We start from the raw sequence: 27215 nt of genomic DNA on the forward strand, positions 1-27215 counted from the left end.
CACACAGGCACTGGTGATGAGGGTGGAGGTCAGTCTCTGACATCATCAGGCAGCTGTCTTCCGAACTTCCGAGCGCAGGCCATTGTGGAGTGCCAGGGACCCAGGGGCACCTGCCACTACTTCTCCAATATCTACAGCTACTGGTTGACTAGTGTGGGTGGTGATGAATTTGAGACAAGCCCCAAGTCAGCCTTACTGAAAACGGCGGAGGAGCACAGACAAATGACCAGCCGCTGCAGAGTCTGCATGAAGGATTAGCCACGTCCATCGCACTGAACATGCACACTGATTGGTCCCATTCGAGGGAAAGATGGATTTCATTGGCTCCAATGGCGGGAAAAGATGAAAGAAGCTGAATTGTCAGCGTTTTCTTTTTCATAAATGCAGCAGAAAGACTATGAACTTGATCCTTTATGTATTTTCATTCAACAATGCCTGGTATATTTACTTGATCAAATAACCTTTGACCTTTTGTAAACTTAGATTTGTTAAATATTCTTCAGTGTCTGTAACTTGTACTGCTATTCACTGAATCAATAGCATTTTTATTTTTCCTGTCGATTGACAATAAGTCGTGAAGTATTCCATGAGTTTTCCATTCTCCTCTTACAACATCAAATGCTTATCGGCCGGGGAAAAAAACCTGAAACAGTGGACCCTGCTAATTTACAGGTCTGGTGCCACTTTATAGCCCTCTGTCTGCAACCATCACACAGGACCCACTGGAAGCCCAGAATATAATAGGGTGTTCCCTGAGTTATTGAACATTTATTCCACGCTGTGTATGAGTAATGAAAAACATTAACAGATGTTACAGTTCACCGTAATAGTGCACAGCATTTATAACTAACCGCGGTTTGTGTTGATAGTCAAATTAATGCACTGATATCATTTAGATAAACCTCCCCTGTGTTCAGTGCACATCCATAGGTCTCCTGCTTTCTCCATTCCTTCAACTCGCCTGCTGTCTGTGTATTTTATGCCTTCCCCTGAGTGTGGTGCTTATATTACAGCCTATTTTTATTGTATGGAAACCAGCCTGTGTGTAAAACAACCTCTTCATTTAGCGTCAGTCCATTTGCTGGTGTTTGTTTTTAGCGGTTTGTTACAATGAGAGTTTGTGTTGTGTGCCTCTCTCCCCCCTCTTAACTTAAGCCATGAAATGGTACTAATACACAGACAGGCGTGGGCCACATACCCAAGATGTGCCACTTATTCAGTGTACAATTAACACAATCCAGTGTCCTTTACTCTACTCTGCAAAGTTTTTAGGCATAATTATATATTATAATGTATGTAAATATGTTTGCACTGTCAAAAAACAGGAATGCTTTATATTTTTACTGTAAATGTTAAGAGTATTTATTTAGCTAGAGATTATTTTTGGTGCTATTTTGAGGAAAACAAAATATGAAAGCACAGTTTCCCCATTGTTGTATGTAGAGACTTTCATCTCCACAATTTCTATGAATCTCTCACCATTATCATTAGCAGGCTCTGGATGAGGAGGAAGAACACACACACACACACACTTACCTTTAATGCAGCAGTTTATCAAATTTACAGCTACTAAGCATACCTATCTTTGCGCAGTATTTGGTATAGTAATGCCTGCCCTGTTGTCATGTGCCTCTTTATATCCAGTGGCTTGGATGGAGCATTTTAAAAACGTAAAGGCTCCTGTTTGATCTGATTTATTTCCAGTCCCCCCAGTGCTTTGACCAGTGTTGTTTTGTGCAGGGATGGACTCAGTATAACTTTTTAAATGTAGCTGAAGTTAACATTAGGGGTGCGGAGTAGGAGCGTACGTGAGGAGACACTGCTTATAATTATCTATGCTCAGGTGGCATAGAATACAGCAAGAGTGTAGATGTTCCTAGCATCCTTGGCCTGATTTCTAATTCTTCTTTCTTTTTTTTGTGGACGTGTGATTTGTCCTATATCAAGCCTCAGAGCTGCCTCTATCCCCCCAAGAAACATTTACATTTACATTTACATTTACGGCATTTGGCAGACGCCCTTATCCAGAGCGACTTACAACGTGCTTTCAAGAAACTATTTCAGTTGTTGGAAACTCTGTCTCTTTCTCCTTTTTCATTGGGTAACACTGACTAACACAATCATAATTCTCTAAGCACATATCAGTATTCTGAAGAAAACTTTATATGTGGACTGTGTAAAGGAATCAATAAATGCATTGAATTTCTGACTGCTGCATTTGTGCTGTTATTTTCAAGCACTACTGTCAGAGTCAAGTGAGCAGTCAGTCCATCGCTGTGTGAAGACTCAAGAGGAAAAAGCTCATTTGAGAACAGTTGTGGATACACTAAATGCAACCACTGCCAGCCCAGGTTGTTCCCTGGTGTTGGGTATGGCCAAACACCTCCATGCTGTTCCACGCAGTTGTACTTTCTCTGGCCTAACGCTCTGTAGCAAATCTCTGTAGTCGACGCTGGCGAATTTCTTCTAAGTTGGGGTCGGAGGCGACTCTGAACCCATATGTCTGTCTGCCCCCTTTAGAAAACAGAAAAAGTCATGTTAAAAACCCTTCAGCCTCTTGTCCTTGCCCTGCTGCAATACATGAGGAGAAAGGTTGGCCTCCAATTTGCTAATTTAATGCACCAGGACAGCCACTAGGTGGCAGCCCGTTCCCAGCCTGTACATCAACTTGGAGGTAGATTTACACTGACAATGTAAAATAAAAGCCTATTTTGCATTAAAAAAACAGACTGAATATAGACTGAAGTGAACTGTTTCTTAACATGTAATATCATATTTTCCAACAATCCAATCATAATAAGGCATATACAGCACATAAATTCATGCAAACAAGGATATAGAAAAACACTCATTTTATTACAGATGGGAAAAAACTGGGATACTGGATCATCCGGATCATCACAATCTTGGTATTTCAAACATGGAAACACAGCATCATTATTTATTATTATTATCAGCATTTATTATTTTGCCCCACAGATACTTTTCATATGTGCTTGACGAGCATTTAATTCCTCTAGTTACAGCAGCCTCTGCTCCACTGGGAAGACTTTGCTCTACAGTTTGGAAGTATTGATAGTGAATTGTTTTTGATCTCTCCTGGCGTGCTGACGTTGCTTCCACAGACAGTTACGAACTGTTGTTTTGTGCATATGTGTGTCTTAAACATACAAATGTATGAAATGTGTATGCCGATGTATTTCTCTGTTTCTAATATACAACTAATATTTTCACAAAGTTCCTGTAGATTTTAATTTGCTGACAACCTTAGGCCAAATAAATAGAAGTAGTGCTGGGGTCATGGATGTCAGTATCACTGCTCGTTGGAGAGTGGTTTTCTTAAATAGATGAAAATGGAAACTCCTCTTGTATCCATGCACACAGCAGTGCAGAAGGTATACCTTATGAAGTGGTAGGTGCGTGTGCTCACCTCTGTCATTCAGGCTGGCCCTAACAGCGGCATCATACTGCTCCGCATCAGACATCCCTGCGGTGTACGGGTGTTGGTAGAGAGGCTGTGGGTATGGACCGGTGTGAGGCTGCCCATCACTCGAAGGGTAATAGTGCGGGTTGTACCTCCCACTGGGCCCTAGAACATCCCACACAGAGATACACACAGTCACCAACATGCAAACAGAACACAGAGCTGGTGCCTTGCAAAACACACACATACACACCCGAGGAGTTGTAGTACACATGGGAAGGTCGACTGGATGTCACAAAATCTAGGAAAGAAAGCCCATAATTACAACTTAATCATGTCTGTACACACACACTAGGGCTGCATGACATATCAAACCAAGACTGGCTGCTTGTGTTTTTACTTTTGTTGTGTAGCAATATTTCAGCTTCAGATGGACTGAAGAGGAGTACAAATATGCAGTCAAGTTGCTGAAGCAACACCACAAATTTGTATCTGGACCTAAAATATGCCATTTATATCCAGCAGTTACTTTTCAGAAGTTCCTGTATGTAGTACATCTTTCATCAAATGTACACGTCTTTTAAGAAAAAAATCTTTCTTATTTATTTTTTAACATTTTCAGTGATGCAAAGACTTTTTGTGATTAATTTAGTAAAATAATGTACTTTGAAAGCACTGGGTATTTCAAGTTTCTATAAGTAGTTCGTATGTTTCACTTTGAAATTAAAAATGTTGTTATAGTTGATCTCAGTTATTGTAATACGTGTAATCATGCAGCCCTAACACACACACACACACACACAAACATCAAATAAACCATGCTTTTTTATCACAGTTTCTGTCCAACATACACACAGTGTACAATAGACACCTGCACATGTCTTCATGACTTTCTTCAGAGGCCCAGCTGTGTACAGTAGTCCCACCAGGATTCCTGCCAGGTGTCCCACAAATGACGTCCTACAACAAATGCAGAGGAAAACGTGTGTGCTTGCTTAAAGCACAGACTGTAATTTTCAGTTTCAAACTTCTCACACGCACACAAAGTTCCTGATGATGTCAGCTGTAATTATGAATATGAGCACCTGCATGAACAAACACACACATGTGCACGCACACACACACACACACACACACACACATAATAACAGAGCAAAAGGAGTGGTGCCCTATGAAATACAATTTTGTCCATGGTTCTTCCTCTCTCTCTCTCTCTCTCTCTCTCTCTCTCTCACACACACACACACACACACACACACGCACACACTGTTTTGTCCTCTTTGTTTCCGAAGTTTCTGCTTCAACTCACCCTGGTGACATGATGTGGATTAGCACTAGCTCTACCCAGCATGCATAGCGGTTGGAAACAAGAAAGCCCATGACATGGGTGACTCCTCCAGGGTGGTAGTAATTATTTACTACTTTAAGGCCAAATAACACCCCTGGAGAACAAGAAAACACAGGGATTATTACACATATTGGAAATAAATCTAGTACCACGGTAGAGAGTATTTCTCATCTTGCGTAAGTAAGTGGGAGAATTAACTAGATCACCGATTACAATTCTTTAAAGCACTATCTGCATTGGTTTGGTGGGGAATGTGGTCAGGTTTGTGATAGATGTGTGTGGTCTGTCAATTTATACTTTTTCAAAAATAACAGCATCAAAAATCTGTCAGAAATTGTTACACACAAATGGGGAGTTAGTTTCTCCTCTCCATGATACAGATAAGGAGAGCTGTAAATCCTGTACACATGCTGTAGGATAATACACTGCTCAAAAAATAAAGGGAACACCATAACAACACAATGTAACTCCAAGTCAATCACAAACTGTCCACTTAGGAAACAACACTGACATTTTCACATGCTGTTATGCAAATGGAATAGACAACAAGTGGAAATTATTGCCAATTACCAAGACATCCCCAATAAAGGTGTTCCTATGCTTTCTGGCTGACTTTTGAACGCTGGCGGTGCTTGTCACAGTGATTGTCACATGTGATACACAGCAGCACAGCACACGGTGCACACAGTGGAATTTGTCCTCTGCATTTATCCTGCAGTGGGCAGCCATGACAGGCACCCAGGGAGCAGTGTGTGGGGACGGTGCTTTGCTCAGTGGCACCTCAGTGGCACCTTGGCAGATCGGGATTCGAACCGGGTGATAGTAGCCTAGTGGTTAACACACTCGCCTATGAACCGGAAGACCCAGGTTCAAATCCCACTTAGTACCATTGTGTCCCTGAGCAAGACACTTAACCCTAAATTGCTCCAGGGGGACTGTCCCTGTAACTACTGATTGTAAGTCGCTCTGGATAAGTCTGATATCTGCGGTAAATGGATTAGAACAGGCAACCTTCTGATTACAGGGCCGCTTGCTTAACCGCTAGGCCACCACTGCCCCAGTTGCATGAGACAAGTTTACAAGCAACACAAGTGGCTCAGGTAGTGCAGCTCATCCAGGATGGCACATCAATGTGAGCTGTGACAAGAAGTTTTGCTGTGTCTGTCAGTGTAGTGTGATGGAAATGCCAGGAGACAGGCCAGTACATCAGGAGACGTGGAGTGGAGGAGGACGTAGGAGGGCAACAACCCAGCAGCAACCCTCCACCTTTGTGCAAGGAGGAACCGGAGGAGCACTGCCAGAGCCTGCAAAAGAACCTCAGCAGGCCACAAAGGTGCAAGGACATTACATCCAAGTTGGATCAGACTGTGACTTCAAATCCAGACCTCCATGGGTTGAGTTTTTGTTGTCAGCACATTCAACTATGTAAAAAACAAAGTATTTAATGAGAGTGGCCTGCTGAGGTTCTCTGAAGGTAAAAGGAAAACATTCATCTAGACTCTTCTCCGTCTTGGCCCCTCGGTGGTGGAATGAACTTCCCCTCAAGGTCAGAACCGCTCAGTCACTGAGCACCTTCAAACGACAGCTCAAGACCTTCCTCTTTAAAGAATATTTAGATTAAATTGTAATTTTCTTGTTGTCGAACTTTGTGTACAGAATCTACAACAGAGTGAATAAAATAGATGTATTCATAGTTGGGGGTCCTAGTGAACCGGAATTGATCACTTCATCGATGGTAACTTGAAAGCACGTTGTAAGTCGCTCTGGATAAGGGCGTCTGCCAAATGCCGTAAATGTATTTGATTCATACAGATTTAGGATGTCTTATTTTTGTGTTTCCTTTTTTTGAGCAGTGTATATTGGCCAATACTCCCCATGCACTAAATTTATTATAGTGGCACAAAACTCAGGCCGTGGAAGGCAAGCATCAGTTAGCAGTCTGACCGCTGGCTGAATATTGCTTTTTAGCAACAATACAAACAACCAGTTCATATCTAGACCATCAGTATTGTTGTAACAGACAATACATTTGCATTTCATGTATAGACAACACTGTAAACTGTATTTTTCTCTGCAACTACTACAAAACATTTATCCAAACACACAGAGAAGCGCACACTCCTCTCACCAGAGAAGCCCACGGCACACTGCATGCTGTAGCTGCCATCGCCTGTGACCTCTGTAAGCACCGCCTCCAGCAACAGATACATCGATCCAGTGAGCAGGGAGAAGACAGAGAGCAGGTATGCAAACCAGGCCCCGCCCAGTCTCCGCTCCAGCTTGATGCCCTTCCAGAGCAGCGATGCCATGTTAAAGTACAGGTGCCAGTCGTCGACATGATGGAAGGGTGACAGGATCAGTCTGCGCCAGTCCCTGTGCCAGTAGGCTGTCTGGACACTCACACAGGCACTCAGGAGGGGCGCGGCCGGGAACAGAAACAGGTAGACATTCACGCCCAGAGTTGCCAAGGTTACGGGTGGGATGTTGTCCAGGCCTATCTGGAAAATCTGAGAGGCCAGGAGGATGAGGCCAAGATTAGACCCTCTGTGCCTGCGTTGCATCATCTGAAACATCAAAAATGTATAGAGAACATCACTTTCGAAAAAAAATAATGCAGTCAAAGACACACAACTCAAACGGATACTTTTTTTAAAAAGGTGCTAAAACAAGATTAAAAGCCATTAAACAACATAGGAAGACACACACAATAGTGGACAGAAGAGTACTGAGTTTGTACACAGGTAAGAACAATGTTTTTTTTCAACGCTGATGTTTCAGTAATGAGATGGTATCATTTTTAGAATTGAGAATATTACGAAAACATAATACACTGCAGTTCAGGATGCATGTGGGACGCTGGGATGCTCTTCGGGAATGCTGGTCGGAAGAACTGGGGCCTTTGTCCGAAGGAATGCCTCCCACAAGGGTTAGCCCGTGTCTAGCAGTGGGTCTGACTGATCCAATGCGTGTCTTACACATGGCTCATTGTAAATAATGCCACTGTGACTTCCCAAAAGCCCCAGCTGTAGGGATGTGGGGTGTGCCAAAGCTGTGAGAGGAGCGCCTCCGGCAGCAGATACAAAGATCCAGTGAGCAGGGGGAAGACACAAAGTAGGTCTGCAAGCCAGGCCCCGCCCAGTCTGCGCTCCAGCTTGATGTTAAAGGACCAACATTTGTGCCCACAGCAAGAGAGAGAATCATGGTACAGTGATGCATAAATGTAAGTACCGCAGTAGAGAGAGATCCACTCAGGAACCTTGTGCACGATTTTCATGCATGAAAGTAACCTTATGCAGACTGTCTTAATAATTTAGTGGGGCTGTGAGTGTCACACCAGTTAACAAAACACTCATAAGAAAATACTCATTAGATTACATCTTTTCACTTTGATCCAAAGGCTGCTTGTAGCCTAGTGGGTAACACACAGGTTCAAACCCCGCCTACTACCATTGTGTGACAATGTAAAGCTGCTTACTGTCAGCAGTTGTAACAGCACCCTTGTGGGCTACTACCATCTTGACACCAACAAACATAACTGATTCCAGAAAGCCAGGTCGAGCCCACTAGTGTCACTCGGGGCACTGAAAGAGTGTGTGTAAGTCCAGACACTGTAGTACAGTAGATTACTAATAGCAGTAATGCCTAACAATATTCTCCTTTGTTGTCCCTGGCTGGTGGAACAACTTGCCCTGCTCCATTCGACTAGCCGAGAGTACTACCACCTTTAATAAACAGTTGAAAACCCAGTTGTTTAAAAGTATTTCAGACGAGTCTAACACTAAGACACGCACATGCACACACACATAAAAAAAATCGTCTAGCACTCAACAATTCCCTGGCATGTTCTTTTCCTGACAAGTTAGACCTTATCAGGGGTCTTCGTTTTGTAACTCAAATCTATAGAAACCGAATGAGAATTGCTTTCGTCTTCCTCTTGTAAGTCGCTTTGGATAAAAGCATAAGTAAAGTAAAGTAAACTAAACTAAAGTAAAGTAAAGTCTTATGAAACTTTACACGTAATTTACAGCACAGCAAATACATACCAATAATGTGAAGTGAGAAGGGAGCGTCTGACCGGGTGTAGCGCTGGAGGACAGGACCATTCATGAGTTTCACACGCTTTCATCAGTTCGGAGGACCAGTCGCCGGAAGAGAAACTGAAAGTCTCCCGCAGTCACGTGACAACCAAGCCCCCTTTTTTTCGACTGCAGGAGTTTCGGAGATTGTTTACCGCGACCCAGCTACCGAATAACCGCGTCGACCTGTTGGGACATCAATATACACGCAGCACGGGCTTTAATATATGACAGTACCGGCCACGGGCTGGGGAAACACCGCTGGATTTCTTTAAAGCCGCTTTAACGTGGACTTCTGTTATTATAGCGTGTACATCTGTGGGCGCCGCCATTTTGTGTGACGTCAGACGTTATTTGCGTGACGTTCTTTTCTGCAGTTTTTGGTTGTCTGGAGCTCAGCTCAGTTGTGGTGGTAATAGTGAACGATAAAAATCATACTATTTTAAACGTTTTAACTAGCTATTATTTTCTTAATACAACACTATTTAATTTTGTATTGCGCTTTCTAATTCAATGTTATGTTACATTACATGGCATGTCTCAGTAATGTTTTCATGTTCGTTTTGTTTCTGTTTTATTTTATTAAAATAAAATAAAATAGGTAAATAACATTAGAGAACAAGAAATAAATAAGAGAAAACATTTGTCTGCATGAGGCCAAAAAAGGTCACAAGCAAAAGTAAGAAGATGCTACTATAGATGCTACTATGCTACTATAGCAACAAAAATTTCGGCCTGCCTCTCAGACATATCGGCATGGATGTCTGAGCGACACCTCCAACTCAACCTATCCAACACCGAGATTCTGATCTTTCCGGGCAACAATTCTCCTCAGCAAAACCTTTCAATTCAAATTGGATCGCTATTGTTAACACCCACAGCATCTGCAAAAAGCCTTGGGGTTTGGATAGATAACAAACTGAGTTTGAACCATCATGTTGCTGCGATCTCCAGATCCTGCAGGTTCACTCTCTACAACATTCGCAAGATTCTGCCTTTTCTCTCACAACAGGCTACGCAGCTCCTCGTCCAGGCAATGGTCATCTCCAAACTCGACTACTGTAACTCTCTCCTGGCTGGAGCCTCTGCAGTCACCATAAAACCACTCCAGATGGTCCAAAATATGGCAGCCCGCCTCATCTTCAATCAGCCAAAATACACCCATGTTACACCTCTCCTTACCTCCCTCCACTGGCTCCCGGTAGCTGCTCGCATTGAGTTCAAATCCTTGATGCTTGCCTACAGGGCTGTAAATGGAACTGCGCCCTCCTACATCAACACACTACTACCTAGATACACTCCTACACGCTCTCTCAGATCGGCAAACGAAAGGAGACTAAAAATTCCTTCTTCACGGGGTCTCCGATTCCAATCATGTCTGTTCTCCGTTGTTGTCCCTGGCTGGTGGAACAACCTGCCCTCCTCCACACGACTAGCCGAGACTATCACCACTTTTAAGAAGAAGGTGAAAACCCTCTTATTCCAAAAAGATTACAGACAAATTTAACACATACACATGCATACACATTTAACAAACAAATACAAAATGTATAAATACATTATAATTTTTCTTAGTCTAGCACCCAACACTCTCCGAGCATTTTCTTCAATGACAAGTCTAAGCCTTATCAGGGCTCTTAGTTTGTATACTTGATATTCTATAGAAATCGAACGAGAATTGCTGGTGTCTTCCCATTGTAAGTCGCTTTGGATAAAAGCGTCTGCCAAATAAAGTAAAGTAAAGTAAAGTAAAGTAAAGTAAAGTAAGGTAAATGTGTAGTCTACAATTACATTTCAGTTACTTTTTGGATTGAAAGAGTGTAAAGACACATTTCATGTTTATTTATTTATTTATTTTCATAAACTACTTTCAGATTGCGGTTAATACCTTCTAAGTCATTTTCTTGAAATGTAGATAGCTATAGAATAAATCAGCAACAGACCAGTGTTTTTTCCCTCTATGCTCTCTGTTTTGTTGAGGGCCAGGGATGTGTCGGTGTTTGTAGTCAAGTTTGTAAAAAGGGAGAGGAGCGGAAGGCTCAGGATCATGAGCTCTTGTGGTGCTGATGATTCAAGGAGACGAGATTCTGTGTCTGTGTTTTGTTTTGGGTTGCCACAGAGATAGCTGGGGGGATTAAAATGCTCACCAGGGAAAAGAATCCTGGAGATTGCTCTTAGTTCTTCTGTCTATGAGATAAGATAAAAGGAGTGATAGATGCGCTTAAAAAGTGGGGTGGCTGGTGTGTGTGAGAGAGAGGGAGATGGAGCCTGTGTCTGTGTTTGGGAGGCAAACTGCACTCTCTGAACCCAGTTGTCGGTGACGTCAATAGCAATAGGCGTCGGGAGGATCTGTACTCTCTCTTACCCAATCTCACCCTTTAAGCCGCTGGGGGGATTATGTCTGCACATCTGAAGTTTACTTGAAATCCCTGGAGAGCATGGAGGGAGACGCACACAATCACAAACAGGGACCGTTACATCACCTGTGGCTGGTTTTATAAAGCCTTACTAAGGAGCTTTAATATGCCTTCATTTAGCAACTTTATTGACACCCGTGTAATATGTATTTGCCGCAAAGATTGGACTCGATTATTCGACTACAACCGGAACGTCTTTGTTGTGTTTTACTGCTTTAAAGCCCTGGCCGCAGACTGGGGATACCTTGGTGCGCGTTACGACTTTTTTATGCAGTTTGCGAACGCGCAATTCCAGACGACAGGCGGCAGCGTTCCTCAACTAATAATCACCGCGCCAGAAAGGTAGCGGCGCGGCTCTCATAACCTCGAACCCACCTGACCTTTCAAGCCTAGTGGAGGTCGATTTGCTTTTCGGGGCAAATGCAATGTTATCTACGCCATCATCTAAGCCATCGGTGAGCGATAAACTCTCAAGGGAGATAATTTGATTTTCACGCAGGTGTGACCAACAGGAGGGAAAGCAAATGAATATTTATTCGTAGCGAGAATAAAGTGTTCACAGAACTGGTTACGTGAAGGACTCCTAATTGTTTCAAATGTAGTAACACCTCCTAAAGTGGATTTACTGGCTTAAAATGATCGTAGTTTAGTGGCTTAGAACGCCGTGTTGATATTTATTTGTGTCACACTCGCGACTACGTTTAACCGTTTCCTCATTGGTCTTCAGAGTGACTGGCGCTGGATATGACCAATCAAATGACCGTTCGGCGACTGATAGGCGAGATACCTGAGCCGGCGTGCTGTGATTGGACGGCCGAAAGGTTCACGCACGGAGGCTTCTTTCTGGCAAGCTGGAATCGGCTCTTCACACGTTCAAACACAGACTCGACTCCTTGTTTGGATCTACAAACCTTTTGGATGTCGGGGCCAGAACCAGCGAGCCGCGCCGGGTCCGGACTCCCGCCCACTTCTGCGGACTTATTACCGACAACGTGGAGTCGGATGCATTGATTTGCCGCCGCCTTTTTTGTTGTTTGCACTTTTTCCGCCGCAGGCTAAATGGCTCCGTGCGGCGGCTGCGCCTGGTTCGACGGGGCTTTCGGGACGCCGGACTGAAGTTTTTCCACGTCCCGTCAGAGTCGTTACTACTCCACCCATGTCCAGGTCCAGAGAGTACCGGCACGTTTACTGTTCACTTGGGTTCCGGGTGCAAATGCAAGATGCTGCTAAAAAAGATCCGCCGGCGCTGTTAGCCACCAGGCTAATTTTATATCCGAAGCAAAATTAGCCAGTGTGATGAGAACAAGCGGTGGAATAAAAGGAACTATCTACAACGTTGTGTCAATGGGAGAGCTGGACACCGGCCGCCCCATCTGTCTTCGTTTCGGGATCAGATGAAAAGAAGCCACGTTTAACTTTTTGATCTGCGTATAATTTAGTCTAATTTTTTTCCCGAGATGGCGAGCCCGACTGCGGAGCACGGCAGTTTCTCGGACGTGAGGAAGGTGGGCTATTTAAGGAAGCCCAAAAGCATGCACAAGAGGTTCTTCGTCCTGCGGCTGGCCGGCGCCGGTGGCCCGTCCCGCCTGGAGTACTACGAGAACGAGAAGAAGTGGCGACACAGGTCCGTGGCGCCCAGGAGGTCCATCCCCCTGGAGAGCTGCTTCAACATCAACAAGCGCGCCGACTCCAAGAACAAGTTCCTGCTGGCGCTGTACACCAGGGACGAGTACTTCGCCGTGGCGGCCGACAGCGAGCAGGAGCAGGAGGCCTGGTACCGGGCCCTGGTGGACCTCCACAACCGGGGGAAGGTCCACCCCGCCGCTGCGGCGGGCGAGGACGACTACAGCGAGGTCTCGCCAGGACCGGCCTTCAAGGAGGTCTGGCAGGTTATTTTAAAAGCGAAGGGACTGGGCCAGGCAAAGAACCTAATTGGGATTTACCGACTGTGCCTGACGAACAAAACCATCAGCTTCGTGAAGCTGAACTCGGACGCCGCTGCCGTGGTCCTGCAGCTGATGAACGTCCGGCGGTGCGGTCACTCCGAGAACTTCTTTTTTATTGAGGTGGGCAGATCTGCGGTGACCGGACCCGGGGAGTTCTGGATGCAAGTGGAGGACTCTGTGGTGGCGCAGAACATGCACGAGACCATCCTGGAAGCCATGAAGGCCATGAGCGAGGAGTTCAGGCCGCGAAGCAAAAGCCAGTCGTCCTCCAACTGCTCCAACCCGATTTCTGTGCCGGTGCGCAGGCACCACCACACCAACTTGCCCCCGAGTCAGGTCGGACTGGGCCGGCGCTCGCGGGCGGAGAGCGTCACGGCCACCTCGCCCGCCGGTGCCGGGCGGCACAGTCACTCGTTCCGAGTGCGGGCCTCCAGCGATGGAGAGGGCACCATGTCGCGCCCAGCCTCGGTGGATGGCAGCCCGGGCTCCGGCGCCAGGACGCAGCTGCGCCGACACCGCGCCGGAGGTTCTGTCCGACTCCACCCCCCGCTCAACCACAGCCGGTCCATCCCCATGCCGTCTTCCTGTTCCCCCTCGGCCATCAGCCCAGTCAGCCTCTCCTCCAGTTGCACCAGTGGCCATGGCTCCACCTCAGAAGGTCTGTTCCCACGCCGATCTAGCACCTCCATCTCTGGATCGCCAAGCGACGGTGGCTTCATCTCCTCTGATGAGTATGGCTCCAGCCCCTGCGATTTCCGCAGCTCTTTTCACAGTGTGACCCCAGACTCGCTTGGGCACACCCCCCCGGCCCAGGAGGAAGAGCTCAACAATTACATCACCATGGCGAAGCCTGCTGGGGATGATGGGAACAGCAGCAACCCTCACGATAGACCAACGTTGCTTTTGGATGAACCAGACGCTGAAAAATGCTTCAGAAAACGGACTCACTCATCGGGGGTGTCACCACCAATTGTCTGCCACCAGAAGACACCGTCGCAGTCTTCAGCCGCTTCGCTGGACGAGTACACGGTCATGATACCTGCCTGCGCCTGTAATCGCTCTGTGCCGTCCTTGTCTTCCTCGACCCATTCCACATTCGCCAGTTTGTTCCCTGAAGAGGTCCAGGATGGGCCTGCGGTGGAAGGCCAGGTTGCCGATGGGGCCGTAGGCCAGAAAGACGATGGCTACATGCCCATGTCTGCTGGTGTGGCCCCTGTGACCTCATTAACCACAGCAAAGGTCAGTAAAAACCCTGGGCTTGACAACGGAGACTACATGCCCATGAGCCCCAAGAGTATTTCTCTGCCACAGCAGATAATCAACCCGCTACATCTTTCCTGCCGAAACGTCGACTCCAATGGCTACATGATGATGTCACCAAGTGGAAGCTGTTCACCGGATGGTTCTGCCAGAAGCAGCTATGGGAAGATCTGGACAAACAGTGCAAATGCCAAACTTTCAGGCCAGAGTGGTGATGGAAAGGAGCCTCGTTGTAGTGACTACATGAACATGTCTCCAGCTAGCTGCTCCAACACCAGCACGCCCCCTGACTGCCTCTTCAACCCTCTAGACGAGCCCCTGCACAGGGCTCCCATGTACGCCTATTTCTCCCTGCCACGCTCCTTCAAACACGCCCACAGGAGGCAGCAGCATGACCAAAGCCCATTACGGCTGTCACTAGGTGCAAGTGGAAATCCATACGCCGAGTCCTCCTCTTCTTCTGCCAGCAGTGACAGCCTTGGAGGCAACGGGAGTCAGAACAACATCCTTCAGCCAACGTTTCGATCTACACCGGCCTCTGAGGGGGAAGTCGGGCCGACGCGGCCCGTGCGCCTGTCCCTTGACATCGGCAAAGCCAGTACCCTGCCTCGCATGCGCGAGAGCCCCTTCCCCCCAGAACCCAAGAGCCCAGGCGAGTACGTCAACATTGAGTTCACCGACAAGGCAGTCTCCTCCAGTCTGGCATCGCTAATGTCCAACAACAGGGCCAACGTTCCCTCCTCGTCCTCAGAATACATGAACATGCAGCTCGGTCTGGGAAAACCTCCCAAGCGTCCAGTGGTCACTCCAAATCCAGCTCTGGTCTCCTCAGTGGTGCCGTCATGCGAGGGACTCCGGCATGACTACCTGAGCATGCAGTTTGGCTCAACCTGCGCACCACTCTCTCGGTCGCCTGCGTCTCGCCCAAACATCTCCGCCCTGTCGGAGGCTCCAACTTCTTCCGGCTGTGTCTCGGGCGGTTCAGAAGGGCCGGACTTTGGTGCCGTTTTGATGGGTTCTCTGTCAGGGATTAGCGCATTCACACTTGTCGCCTCTTCAGCGGCCTCCATCCGGAATCCAGGCGCTAAAGTGATCAGAGCCGACCCTCAGGGCCGCCGACGCCACAGCTCGGAAACATTCGCGTCCGTGTCCACCAAGGGCGCGGCGTGCCCAGCGGCTGCGTCCGCGTGCCCGGCAGCAGATGAGGTGAAGCGCCATAGCTCCGCGTCCTTTGAGAACGTGCGGTTCAGGCCCGCAACCCAGTCAGTTTCCCTGCCCACCCCACCAGCACCCGTCCCGACCGCTCATACCCGGAAAGGACTTAACTACCTTGACCTGGACTTGGCTGGTTGGAGCGTGCCCAGTGGGATGGGAGCAACTTCTGAAGACGTGTATGCCAGCATTAACTTCCGCGTGCCGCAGGAGAACCGCGAAGGTAAACTGTCCGAGTTGTATTGTGTGTGTGTGTGTGTGTGCGCCCGTCTTGGTAAGTGAGTCACTAAACCGTATCAGATGTGGGTATTGTCTGAACGCACACCGAGTCATGTTTGTGTCTGTGTGAGACCCAGTTGTCTAGTTTTTTTTTTTAAAGATAGAGAGCGGGAGATTGGTTATATACGAGGAGGACGTGTCCTCAGTAAAGTGACTTTTTTTCTTTTTTTTTTCTCCCCATCTTTGGCTGCATGTGTATAGATGCCGGACTCTGCAGTCAGTACTCCTAATTACTCCCACATTACTCAGTTGCGCTGCCACTTCAAAGGTCCAACCACTTCTGTGCTTGTGTTGTAAATGCCTGATAGAAATGGTGTACTTTGTTTCAGTACTGGGGTTCTTTTCTCAATTTCTGTTTTTTATCAGTTCAGGGCTTATATTAAAAATTCACCTCAGTTGAAGCTACTCTTTAGGTAGTGTGACAAGAATCCCAATTTAAAGCAAAACCCGGAACCTTTTCCATTTGTTGTCATATTATTATTCAAATATAATTTTTTTTGTTTGTATCACGATGTTCTTGTGTCCTTGTGGGATGCGGTGTAGTTGTTACAAATCAGGCCCAGGTTCAAAATGGTTCTCTGGTGATTGGGTGGTAGCAGCCTAGGGGTAATACACTCGCCTATGAACCAGAAGACCCAGGTTCAAATCCCACTTACTACCATTGTGTCCCTGAGCAAGACACTTAACCCTAAATTGCTCTGGGGCGACTGTCCCTGTAACTACTGATTGTAAGTCGCTCTGTATAAGGGCGTCTGGTAAATGCTGTAAATGTAATGTAATGGTGCGTGGAGCCTTCCGGAACCAGACCTGAAAGAGTTTCTTGCTTCAGGAGTAGGAGGCGGGTTTGAGCCCTGCAGTAAATATGAATGAAAGGAGAGGGAAGAGCCTAAACCGGCTGTTCTGTGTTTTTTCTTTTCAGTTTCTGCTTTTCTGCTTTCTGTTTGAGTGTGTATATGCTTATTCACATCATCAGAGTCATTATTACAACACCTGTCTGTGTTGGCCTGGGAGCTCCAAGCAAGCAGCCAAACCCACAGCTGGTGCCCTCAACACCCCAAACAATATCCTCCACACCCCACAACACGCCACCAGCCCCAAACAATGTCATATTCTCAATCCGGTCCAGTAAAAAAGCCTGGAAAATAAACCTACATAACCTCCTTTGTGGTGTTCTTCTCTTCAGACCAGCATCAAATTATTCATACGATACAAATGTGGATGCGTTTAGTATTGCGATCAGGAATACATGGAGGTGTGGTCTGTCTGAGTTAGTAGGACAGGGAGGTGTCCTACTAACAATTCATGTTCCAGCACAATGCGCTATTCATACAATGTGCTAAATGGTAATCACTCTAGACAAGAGAGTGAGAGAATGCAGGAACAGTCAGTGTGTGTGTTGGCAGGGGCATTCTTACTTCTTTACACCAGTGTTTCCTACACATTGCAGATGTTCAGCCTACTGTAGTTTGCTTATACTGGATGCTTTAGGGGGAAAAAGGAACGTGTATGGGATGTATACTGATATCAAATTTGACTGGATTTATTGTAACCCCGAGTTACTGTTTTCATATTACTCAGGTGCTGTTTAAAATTGGTGAATCTATGATTTTGTTAGAAACCATATATAATCTCACTTATGTGTCAGTTTGGAATAGTGATATCTCCAAATGTTTCCATTATGACCACTGAGAACAGTTTGTGATCCTAGACGTTTTTTTTTTTTTTTTTTTTTAATATTTGACAGACGGCCCGGACCAGCACCATATGCATACATATCACACATGAAAACATAAACCATCTTCATATTTACACAATCAGTGACGCAGAAAATCAAGGACTGATCTCCTATACTAGTGAACGCCGCCACAGGTTTTTAATTTTGAAGTGCTAAAACGGTTTGGTAAGGAGAAATAAACAAGTGTATCCCTTTGTACAGGTAACCACTTAAAACAGGAGTTTGGTGGCAGCTGGGGGCATCATGGAGATTATTGGCCCTTACAAGCCAGTGTAAAAACCCTTCGGGTTCGGACGGAGATCTTGAACTCTATCTGGGCCACCTGGTGTAACGCCATGTATTACAGGAAAACACCTGGGTCCATAGCAGATCAAGCCATGTTTAAATCCACTTTTTGTAGGACGTGTAGTGAGGGAATTGACATGGTATTGTTTGCTTGAAGGTTGAAATGGATTCCTGAAGTGGGTGTGTGTGGATGTGTGTGGATGTGTGTGTGTGTGTGTGTGTGTGTGTGTGTGTGTGTGTGTGTAAACTCCTGTCAATGTTTTGTGATAAATGCTTGAACGCTTAATGGAGCTGAACCTTCAGCCGGAGGCAGTAGGCCTATGTACACTCAAATTGTGTGTGTGTGTGTGTGTGTGTTACACATGATGTAAGGATCTGGTGTTCTCAGTCTTAATGATTAAGTCTTCCCTGTAATCAGGTAATATTTTGACTCCATAACATTTGCAAAATGAATGACTCTTTAAAAACTTTTTTCTAGTTTTATTATCAATCTAGTGACACATTTACATTTTAGGAACACTTGTTGGCCAAGCTTAGCAGGTAGAGATTAACCAACGTAACCAGCCATACCCTTTGAAGGGATCTAGACTTTTAAACTTTAAAAGGTCCCCTATTATTAAAATTTCACTTTGTGAGATTATTTTAGATTAATTATTATTATTAACATTATGTGATTGTGTTTGCTTCGGAAATGTAAGACCTTTTGTTTTCTGGTGGTTCACTTCGGTTTTCTGCATCTCATTGGCTGCCGTTGGCCCATGTCCCGCCCCTGCCGAGCTCCTGTGTGGTCTCCATAGCTGCCTGTCTTCACGCTTGTGTTGGTCGCTGTGGTGCTGTTGTGGCGTGTTGTAGTGGGTTAGGAGGCCAGTGGCTGAGGCACCAGGGGTGACTGGGCGCTATGATGTGATTGGCCAATGGCTGGAGTGGTAGGGTGACTGGGTTTATAGGTGGGCGGCCCCTTCAGATTGCTGGCCATTATGAGGTCACGCTATTTGGTGGTCCTTCTTCTCCACCCCCAACACACACACACAGGGATGTGCAGTCAGACTGGTGCCACTTCTCTTTCTTTGTCCAACAAAAGTTGTCTGTGTGTCCTGCGTTCTGCTTCATCTTTATCCAGCTTTGGAGAGGGGAGGTGTGAATGGATGGAGGCATTGAAAGGAGTGTGCAAATTAAGAAAAAAGGGCGGGGAGGCCATGAAAGGCGTGGGGGGGGTTGCTGTAGGTTCTAGTGATCTGTTCCAACCAATTGGACTGATGGATGATGGATGAAAAGTGAGGAGAACACTGGCACATGGAAGTTTTTCCATTGCCATGACAGAGACCTTCACAGACCGAACTCATTCAGCACGGGAGCTGTGACTCCCATTGTTTTCTATGGGATGCGCACATGAAGTGCGTCTTTCGCTGCACCCGACAGAGCAGCCTCTACAGACAAATATTGTTGAACTTTGACCTCATAAACTTGCAACCAACAGAAAAACAGCAACCACGCCTACTTTTTGAGCATTTGGTTCAGCTATTGTCTTTAATCCATGTTACTACACCGCTGGTACTGTTTTATTCATCAGTAGAGTATTATTTTGTATGTGTGGAATATTTGGGGAAAGTCGAGTGAATTACAGTAAGGTCTGGTCCATTGGGCTATCATTTGGATTTTGTACTTTTGTGGACTGTTCTGATTTTCTAGTGATTTATAATGAATATAATGCAAAATATGTTTTGGGTATAAGAAGTGTGTGTGTTTGTGTCTTCATTTCTATGAATGCTTCTGTCCATGTTTGTGTTAAGTGATGGAGAGAGAGCTGTGATCTCAGTGGAAAGTTTCTGAAAGTGCATCTGCTCAGGCATGCTCATGCCTCAAGCGTGTGTTTGTGTGTCAGGTGGAGGTTCTTTGTTTTTCTTTCTTCAGCGTTCTGTCAGCTCATTGTGTGTCCGTGTGTGTGTGTGTGTGTGTGTGTGTGTGTGTGCACCTCTGTTGTCTTCTCGTCATACAGAGGTAATACAACACTCATTCATATCTAACCATCTTGTTTGGAAAAGCCTCTTCTGTGTGTGTGTGTGTGTGTGAGAGAGAGAGAGAGTGCTGCATGCAGGGGATTTTACAGCCTCTGTTGATGAGGGTCTGAGAAGGGAGGAGTAAAAGAGTGTGTGTGTGTGAGTGTCTGAACTTGCTGAAGTAGACAGAACATCTGGTGTGTGTGGGAGAGTACATGGAATGGTATTTGGGCCACTCGTTCCCTCCCACATCAAAGGAGCAGTGATACAAGCACTTTGTTTTCTCAGGACCCTAAAAAGGTGCCCTATTATTTTCTTGTCAGAATAAGGTGGCGTCATGATACCTCCTCAGCTCCATCATGTTTTCCAGTGCTTCTCCTGTGGCTAATTGTTTTACGCTGGCAGCCTGTTTGCAAAAACGCAGATTTTCTCATTGCTTGTGGGACTGGGACAGATGAGCTTGTGTTTTATCTACACTTCAGATGTGGTGTGTATCATGTGGATTTATGTCTTAATGTGGGCCACATGTCTTGAAAGAGATACTAAAACCTGAGATGAATAATTAGTAAAAATGGGGACCAACATAAAAATGGGAAAACAACATCTCTGTATACCTCATATGGACTATTTTCATCTTATTGTGTATGTGGACCAGATAATGTGTGCTTTATATATGGTGTTTTGATATTAGAAGTTGGGATGTTTTTTCTGGTTGACTATAAAAATAATGTAATGTGAAATATAACAAGGCAACTGAATTACGAATATATCTGTTATTAGAAAACATAAGTGTGCACTAATAATTTGTTGAAAATTGGATGCTGTAATGTTTGCCCACTCTTTCTTGCAAAAGCATTTCCAAATCTTTCTGGGCTCTGGTTGTGGTCCCAAAACTTTTCTGTGCTGATTTGGGTGTATGCTTTGGGTCATTGTCATGTTGAAAGGTGAAATTCAGGTATTTGAAACTGCTCATAATTCCCCTCCATCTGTTCTTAATCCCTCCATCTAAACCATCTGAAGAAATTACCCACAGTAAAGCATGGTGGTGGCAGCATCATGCTTTGGAATTGTGTTACTTTGGTGATGTTAAGTGTACCTTTTGGAATTGTGAAGTTAAACTTTTGTCTTGTCTGAGTGTAGCATAGGGCTAAGGTACACATAGGGCTGGGCGCTTATACAATCATGAACAATGGTCGTGATAAAATTCAGCATGATCTCCATGATCAGTTTTGGGCATTTTTGACTTTTACTAAGATAATGGCAGATATTAGCATATTTTATATACATTTAATAATAGACAAATGTGGCGGCGAGACATCCCAAGTCTGCTGCATATTTATATCGGCTCCCTGATGCCTGCAAATTTTGTAAAATATCTAGGAAACCAGAAGAGGCAAACAAAATGAAGCAGTAGCGAGGACATCGCGCACATGACAGCGCAAACCATGGAACGAGGGAGAAAGTCACATACTGGAATTTCAAACGTGATACTGATACTAAGGATTGTAATCCGTACACTTTGACACTACAGGCCAAGAAAAAAACATACATAAAAATGTGTAACTATATATATACACAGTACATTCCAAAAGTTTTGACACACATTCTCATTCAGTGTGTTTTCGTTATTTCCATGACCATTTACGTTGGTAGACGATCGACAGCACCACCCGGTGGACTAAATTAGCATGCAATAATATCAATATTTGATGTGCCCTTTATCAATACAATATCACCAAGGATATATATGAACATATACATATGAGCGTGTTGATTTCACTGCTCTATAGCAGTGCTAATTGATTTTAAGGATCAATACCAGTGCTATCGATTGCCCAGGCCTAGTTACACAGGATAAGGTGCCCTGCCACACTGCAAAAATAGCTGAAGAATGGTTTGAGGAACACAGCAAGTTCAAGGTGTTTACTTGGTGTCTAGATCTCACATCTGTGAGACGTTCTGAAAAAACAAGTCCAATACATGGAATCACCACCTCACACTTTTACTTTCAAGGTCTAGTGCAACAAAAGATTTAGGCTTTTTTTGGCAAGTGACTATAATGTTATTGCTTATTGGTGTTTATCTATTTATTCGAGATTTTATTTATGTTGCTAAGATGAGGTTTAGAAGCATGGTTATGATTGGAAATAGTTTGGATTGATACTCTTATTACACAGTTGTTTGGTGCTCACGAATACTTACAACCAATTGTGTGTGTGTGTGTTATAGTAAAGGAGCTCTGCTCCATGGTTTATGAATATGACCTACCTTCTGACGTTGGTTGGAGAGAATCTCACACACATCAAGAGTGTGACCGTAATGTTATCTGCGTGTGTGTTCTAAAAGTGTCCCCCTTCGCCTAGCCTGCTTGTCATTGGTGGCGTGCATGACGTTAGTTCTTTGAGGCAATGGAGGATTAAGTAACATCCCACTCACATGTCCTTATAAGGAGTACGTTTGCACAGTAATGCCACAGTAATGCCATGCTCAGGTCCCGTCTGTGTGCCCGCGCACAGTCTGTCTATACTGTAGTCCTTTTCTTGCAAATGAACTTGTGATCCCAGGTTTTGAAAGGGATTTGCATACATGAAAGAATGAACACATACACACACCATTTTTAATGTTTCATTAGTGGTTTTGAGCATGTGTGATTTGTATTATGATTTCAGAGTAGCACATGGGATTGCTTATTAATCAAGTCTGTAAGATTTCTATTGGGATCTTTTTATATTCTGTTCTTTACAGTAAACATTCTGGTTTGGTTAGTTAAGCTGCAAGATTGAAACATTTCTGATCTTTAGAAGTTGTTGACGTGTTGTGCACTGCTGTACTCTTTCATCGGCAGCGTGCTGTGTGTGTGTGTTTGCATGCGCGCAACCACTGCCCCTGCAGTAGTATATTTAGCTGAGGTTTCGTTGAGCGGGAGGGAGTACTTTGGACCTTCGCTTTTCCAGTTGGGTTCCCCTTGCAGCGGCATGCCGAGGCCCAGTTTCCTGCTTCTGTGTTGCACCATGCTGGGGCTCGTTCAGTCTCTCAGCACACGATGATGGGTCTCCCATTTTTTGTCACTGAAATGGGAACATTTGTGCCTCTGCAACTGAACATGGTGCAGTGTAATGATACCTTTCCACCTCCATTATTGATTATCATAATCTCTTAGCTCTGTCAAGATATGAACAGGTCTACTCTGAAGATATTATGAAGAATAACTGTACTTCATTAAAACACTGCAGCCATAAGTATTAACAATAATCTCACAAATGGCTTTTGGATTTTGTATTAAGCGTAGTTCAAATTGTATAATTTATACGTAGTGTATAGATAATATGTATGACATTAGCAACAGCTCAGAATGTACCTGTTTGTACTAACTGTGGCAACACAACGGTCACACGCTTCCTACCCATGATGCACCTGACCTGGATTCCAAGAAAGCAGCTGTCAGAAAAATGTCCAGTGAGATGAGAGATGGAACACTGTGTGCCAACCCTGAGCTCTGGACAGTCACGTCACCACATTTTCTCCATGAAGTGTAAAATAAGCTTTTCAACATAAACCAGGTTTATCGGATTGTATGTGTAACTAAAAGGTTATTGTTCTGAATACAGTAACTGCTGGATTAATGCAGCAATGTAGTAATGAGATGACTGATGGTACAAGATATAGGACAAGGATTGCAGTAGCCTGATCTGCTTCATCTATTTAAAATATAGATGATCTGAATAACATCACCCCAGCTGAAATGCTGTTCAAAATAATAAAAATCAAGCAACATATGGAATCTAAATTATGTCCTCCACAAAGAAAAGCCTCCCAGAGACTCAGACACAATCTCAGTGTTTAAAACTGAAAACACTACCTGTTTACTCTGGCCTTCTGTTACAGTCCCGGACACAGTGTCAATTACTAAGTCCACTTAATTACACAGTCACCTAGTCAAACACAGACATTGTTAAATTCACCCTAGTTAGACTGTCCTAGTTAGGGTACCAGGCCACTGCACCAATATACTACTATCACCACATATTTCAGGATCAGTCGTCATCTGCCGCTGCTTCTGTTTGTTTTCTCCGAGACACGGAATCAAGCACACAGACTACTGGCAGACCCCAGTGAAGATACCAGCAAATAAATCCTGGTTCCTGACAACTGCTAAACAAGGACATACCATGAAACAAACTACAGGGTCCTCACAGCCACCACCACCATAACAGCTAAAGCTTCAGGGATGGACCAGTGGCATCATAATGGACATATAATTGATGACCATTTAAAGTTTAAAGTAAAGTGATTGTCACATGTGATGCACAGCACATGGTGCACACAGTGAAATTTGTCCTCTGCATTTGACCCATCACCTTGAGGGCAGCCATGAAAGGCACCCGGGGAGCAGTGTGTGGGGACGGTGCTTTGCTCAGTGGCTCCTCAGAGGCACCTTGGCGGATCGGGATTCGAACCGGCAACCTTCTGATTACGGGGCCGCTTCCATATTTTTTTTCACTTTCACTAATTGCCTTAAGAGCGTGCATATCATGAATGCTGTGTCTTGTTTGTTGTCTGAGAATCTGCTGCACCTACTGGTAACTTGTTTGCAAAATAAACTTTAGGAAATAAATGTTGTTGAAAGAGAGCGTCTGTCTGATGACTGTGTTTGTGTACTAGTTTGTGTTTTCTGGTGGTAACATGAGCTTAATGTGAGTGGAAATGTGTGTGTGTTATATATAACACACATATATACACATACACACACACACATGAGTGTGTATTATCTGTGGAGGGAAAGACATGTATTTACTCTTCTTTCTCTCTCCCCCAGAGTGAATGGAGTGGATTTGCCGGTGTGCTGTCTGCCTCACCCAGCACCAGTTCCGTTGCGATAAACTGGACGTGTGAAACTACATACGCACAAACTTCAGCAGGGCAGAATTCACCGAGCAATAACCCGGACCTCAGCACAGAACACTCCTCACTGGAACTTCAGCAAAACTCTTTCACAAACACCGGCGGGACCTTGCAATATCATGGAGCTCAGATTGACCCTGGGCTCCTGCTTCCATTGAGCATTGGAGGATTCCCAGTGATGCAACAAGGCTTGCGCGCACACAGCAGAGCTTTATGACTGTGTGTGTCTCTGTGGGTTTGTTAGCAGTGTCAAATGTAGCAGTGAAGGTTACAGTACTGCTAACTTGGGTGACAGCTAGAGCTGGGCAATAAATTGATGGGCCATCTGATCCCTGCCTGACCAAGTCACTGCATCAGCTCATGAGCTGCCTGGGTCTCCTCAGGTAATTGTAAATTAAACAAATTATGGATTGCATTGTGTGTGATTCTAAAGTCTTATTTAGATTTTCTGGTGTGGGGGGAATGCATTTCAGGTCTGGCCTTATTGCCCTGCTCTAGTTAAGCATTCATCCGGTTTCACCTCAGGATTCCCATCTCTGGTTAAACACCACCACACACACACACACACACACACACACACACACACACACAAATATCCTCTACCTGTTAGCACTGTGATGCCTTAACCACCTTACCTATTCTACCTAACAGAAGGTTCTAAAGCATGAAGGCCTGTCAAAACTTCTACATACCATCCAGTTCCTCTAGTCAGTCTCTCACAATGTCTATCTTGGTCCTGGAGATCTGATCAGATTCAGATTTTTAGATCACGCCACTTGAAAATAGTGTAGACATGGAACAGAAGATTACTCAATTACAAAATGCTATTGGCTTCATCATTAAGAAACTATGTGTCAGTAACTGTAATGCAGACATAAAGCTGAATGCTGTTTGAAGCAGTGCTTTTCTGCAAGAAAATGAAATACAAACGGCTGGCAGTGGACGTTTGAACACCACATTTCATAAAGACCACCATTGTCATTGTAATGGTCACTGACATTGGTCAAAATTGTACTACATTTTCATACAGGTTCCGTTTGCCTTCCTGTTGCAATATTAACATGTGTTTGCTGCTCAAGAATACAGTGGGAGTAACAGTCACTCTAACACTTGGGTATGACATACATGGTTTTTCTGGAATCAGTTTTTGGTACGGTGTGTATTCCTTAATAGTTGAGTCATGGTACACTCTGATGATCTCTGGTGATAGCTGGCCGTTATAGTGTCTTTAGCACATGACACAATTCAAAATATGAAACCATTGCTGCAAATATATATAAACACAGACACACAATTTCCTCACGCCACTTCCCGCTGTTTTGTTTTTTTTAAATGAATTTTTGTTCAGCTGATTTAAAAAAATAGCCATAGGAGCTGGTGACATGTCTATGTACGGTGAAGAACAGATCTTGAGAACACGAGTAAAAAAGCCTAGCCATTTCACTATACCTATGGTGCGGAGACTCAACACAATGTTTACGTTGTCATGGCAACTGAAACATACCGATATGAAATGGTACACACGGCACTGCAATCCCGGCATAGAAGCCAGTTTAAAGAAAATGTTGCATGCAACTTGATGATATTTTTTTTACTTTATTTTTTGCATTAAAAAGAAGTAAAAACAAAAAAAATTGACCTGCCAAAGAGGTCATTGCAAAAAACGTACGACAAAAATACATTTTGATGAGGTCACGAAATGTCACACTGCTGCTGAATACATTTGATGAACAATCTGTAAATTATTAAATATAGACATTGTTGGTGTGTTTGTTTTTTTGTGTTTTTTTTTAACTGAGACTGCTTTTTGTATTTTTCTTGCTGCCTGAACTGTTCTGTTGGGGGTGACTAGCATGTAAAATAACTTTATGCATTTAGAGACTGTCTTCTCTGAATGCTGCAAAGGACATTGGGAACAACCCCCCCTTTCATATGCAGTTGGTAAAGGACTGTTAATGGGCGTGGCAGTGCCCCACTCCTCTGTGCTCATTCAACTTCTTTTCTCTGTAATAAATTTGAAATTATTAACTTTTCACAGACGCCATCCCTGTGTTCTTATTGGCTAATCGGTGACTATGGGAAGTGTGTATGTGTGTGTCAAATTGAAGAGCAATTTGGTAGGGGTTTTTTTTGTGTTTGGGTACCGTCCAACACAGACAGAGCAGTTTATGTTGCAAAGTGTTTTTATTTATTTGTGTGTTTTAGAATAGATTGCAGACAGACCGAAAAACTGGTCATGTATCCATAATGCATCTCACTTGACCGAACAGGCACAGGGACACTGGACATGACACTCATCAGTAGGGGAAAGCACTGCTGACACAAGGGGTAGGC

At 44.6% G+C, this 27215-nt stretch overlaps 3 protein-coding genes across 7 annotated transcripts in view; 2 read left to right on the forward strand and 1 right to left on the reverse strand.

Moving 5' to 3' along the window:
* Window positions 1–2096, forward strand: part of col4a4 (collagen, type IV, alpha 4) — a 70855-nt gene extending 68759 nt beyond the window's left edge. For all 3 annotated transcript variants that reach the window (XM_028961132.1, XM_028961131.1, XM_028961133.1), the window contains one exon: window positions 1–2096. In XM_028961132.1, coding sequence (XP_028816965.1) covers window positions 1–258 — 258 coding nt within the window. In that variant the 3' untranslated portion in view covers window positions 259–2096.
* rhbdd1 (rhomboid domain containing 1) lies at window positions 1538–15957 on the reverse strand. Of its 3 annotated transcripts, none has more exons than XM_028961136.1 (7): window positions 15801–15957; window positions 6901–7336; window positions 4734–4866; window positions 4296–4384; window positions 3678–3725; window positions 3431–3589; window positions 1538–2514 (listed from the first exon to the last, which is right to left on the reverse strand). In XM_028961136.1, exons 2-7 carry the CDS (start codon window positions 7334–7336, stop codon window positions 2420–2422), a joined length of 960 nt encoding a protein of 319 aa, XP_028816969.1. In that variant the 5' UTR covers window positions 15801–15957; the 3' UTR covers window positions 1538–2419. The 3 variants fall into 3 exon arrangements, with proteins under 3 accessions (XP_028816969.1, XP_028816971.1, XP_028816968.1); XM_028961138.1 differs by lacking the exon at window positions 15801–15957 and adding an exon at window positions 12177–12237; XM_028961135.1 differs by lacking the exon at window positions 15801–15957 and adding an exon at window positions 8816–9518.
* irs1 (insulin receptor substrate 1) lies at window positions 12117–26916 on the forward strand. Its single transcript, XM_028961134.1, has 2 exons — window positions 12117–15906; window positions 24796–26916. Exons 1-2 carry the CDS (start codon window positions 12723–12725, stop codon window positions 24798–24800), a joined length of 3189 nt encoding a protein of 1062 aa, XP_028816967.1. The 5' UTR covers window positions 12117–12722; the 3' UTR covers window positions 24801–26916.
* Window positions 26917–27215: the final 299 nt, after the last annotated feature.

The sequence above is a fragment of the Denticeps clupeoides genome, chromosome 19 (assembly GCF_900700375.1).
Source record: "Denticeps clupeoides chromosome 19, fDenClu1.1, whole genome shotgun sequence".
Classification (NCBI taxonomy): Eukaryota; Metazoa; Chordata; class Actinopteri; order Clupeiformes; family Denticipitidae; genus Denticeps; species Denticeps clupeoides.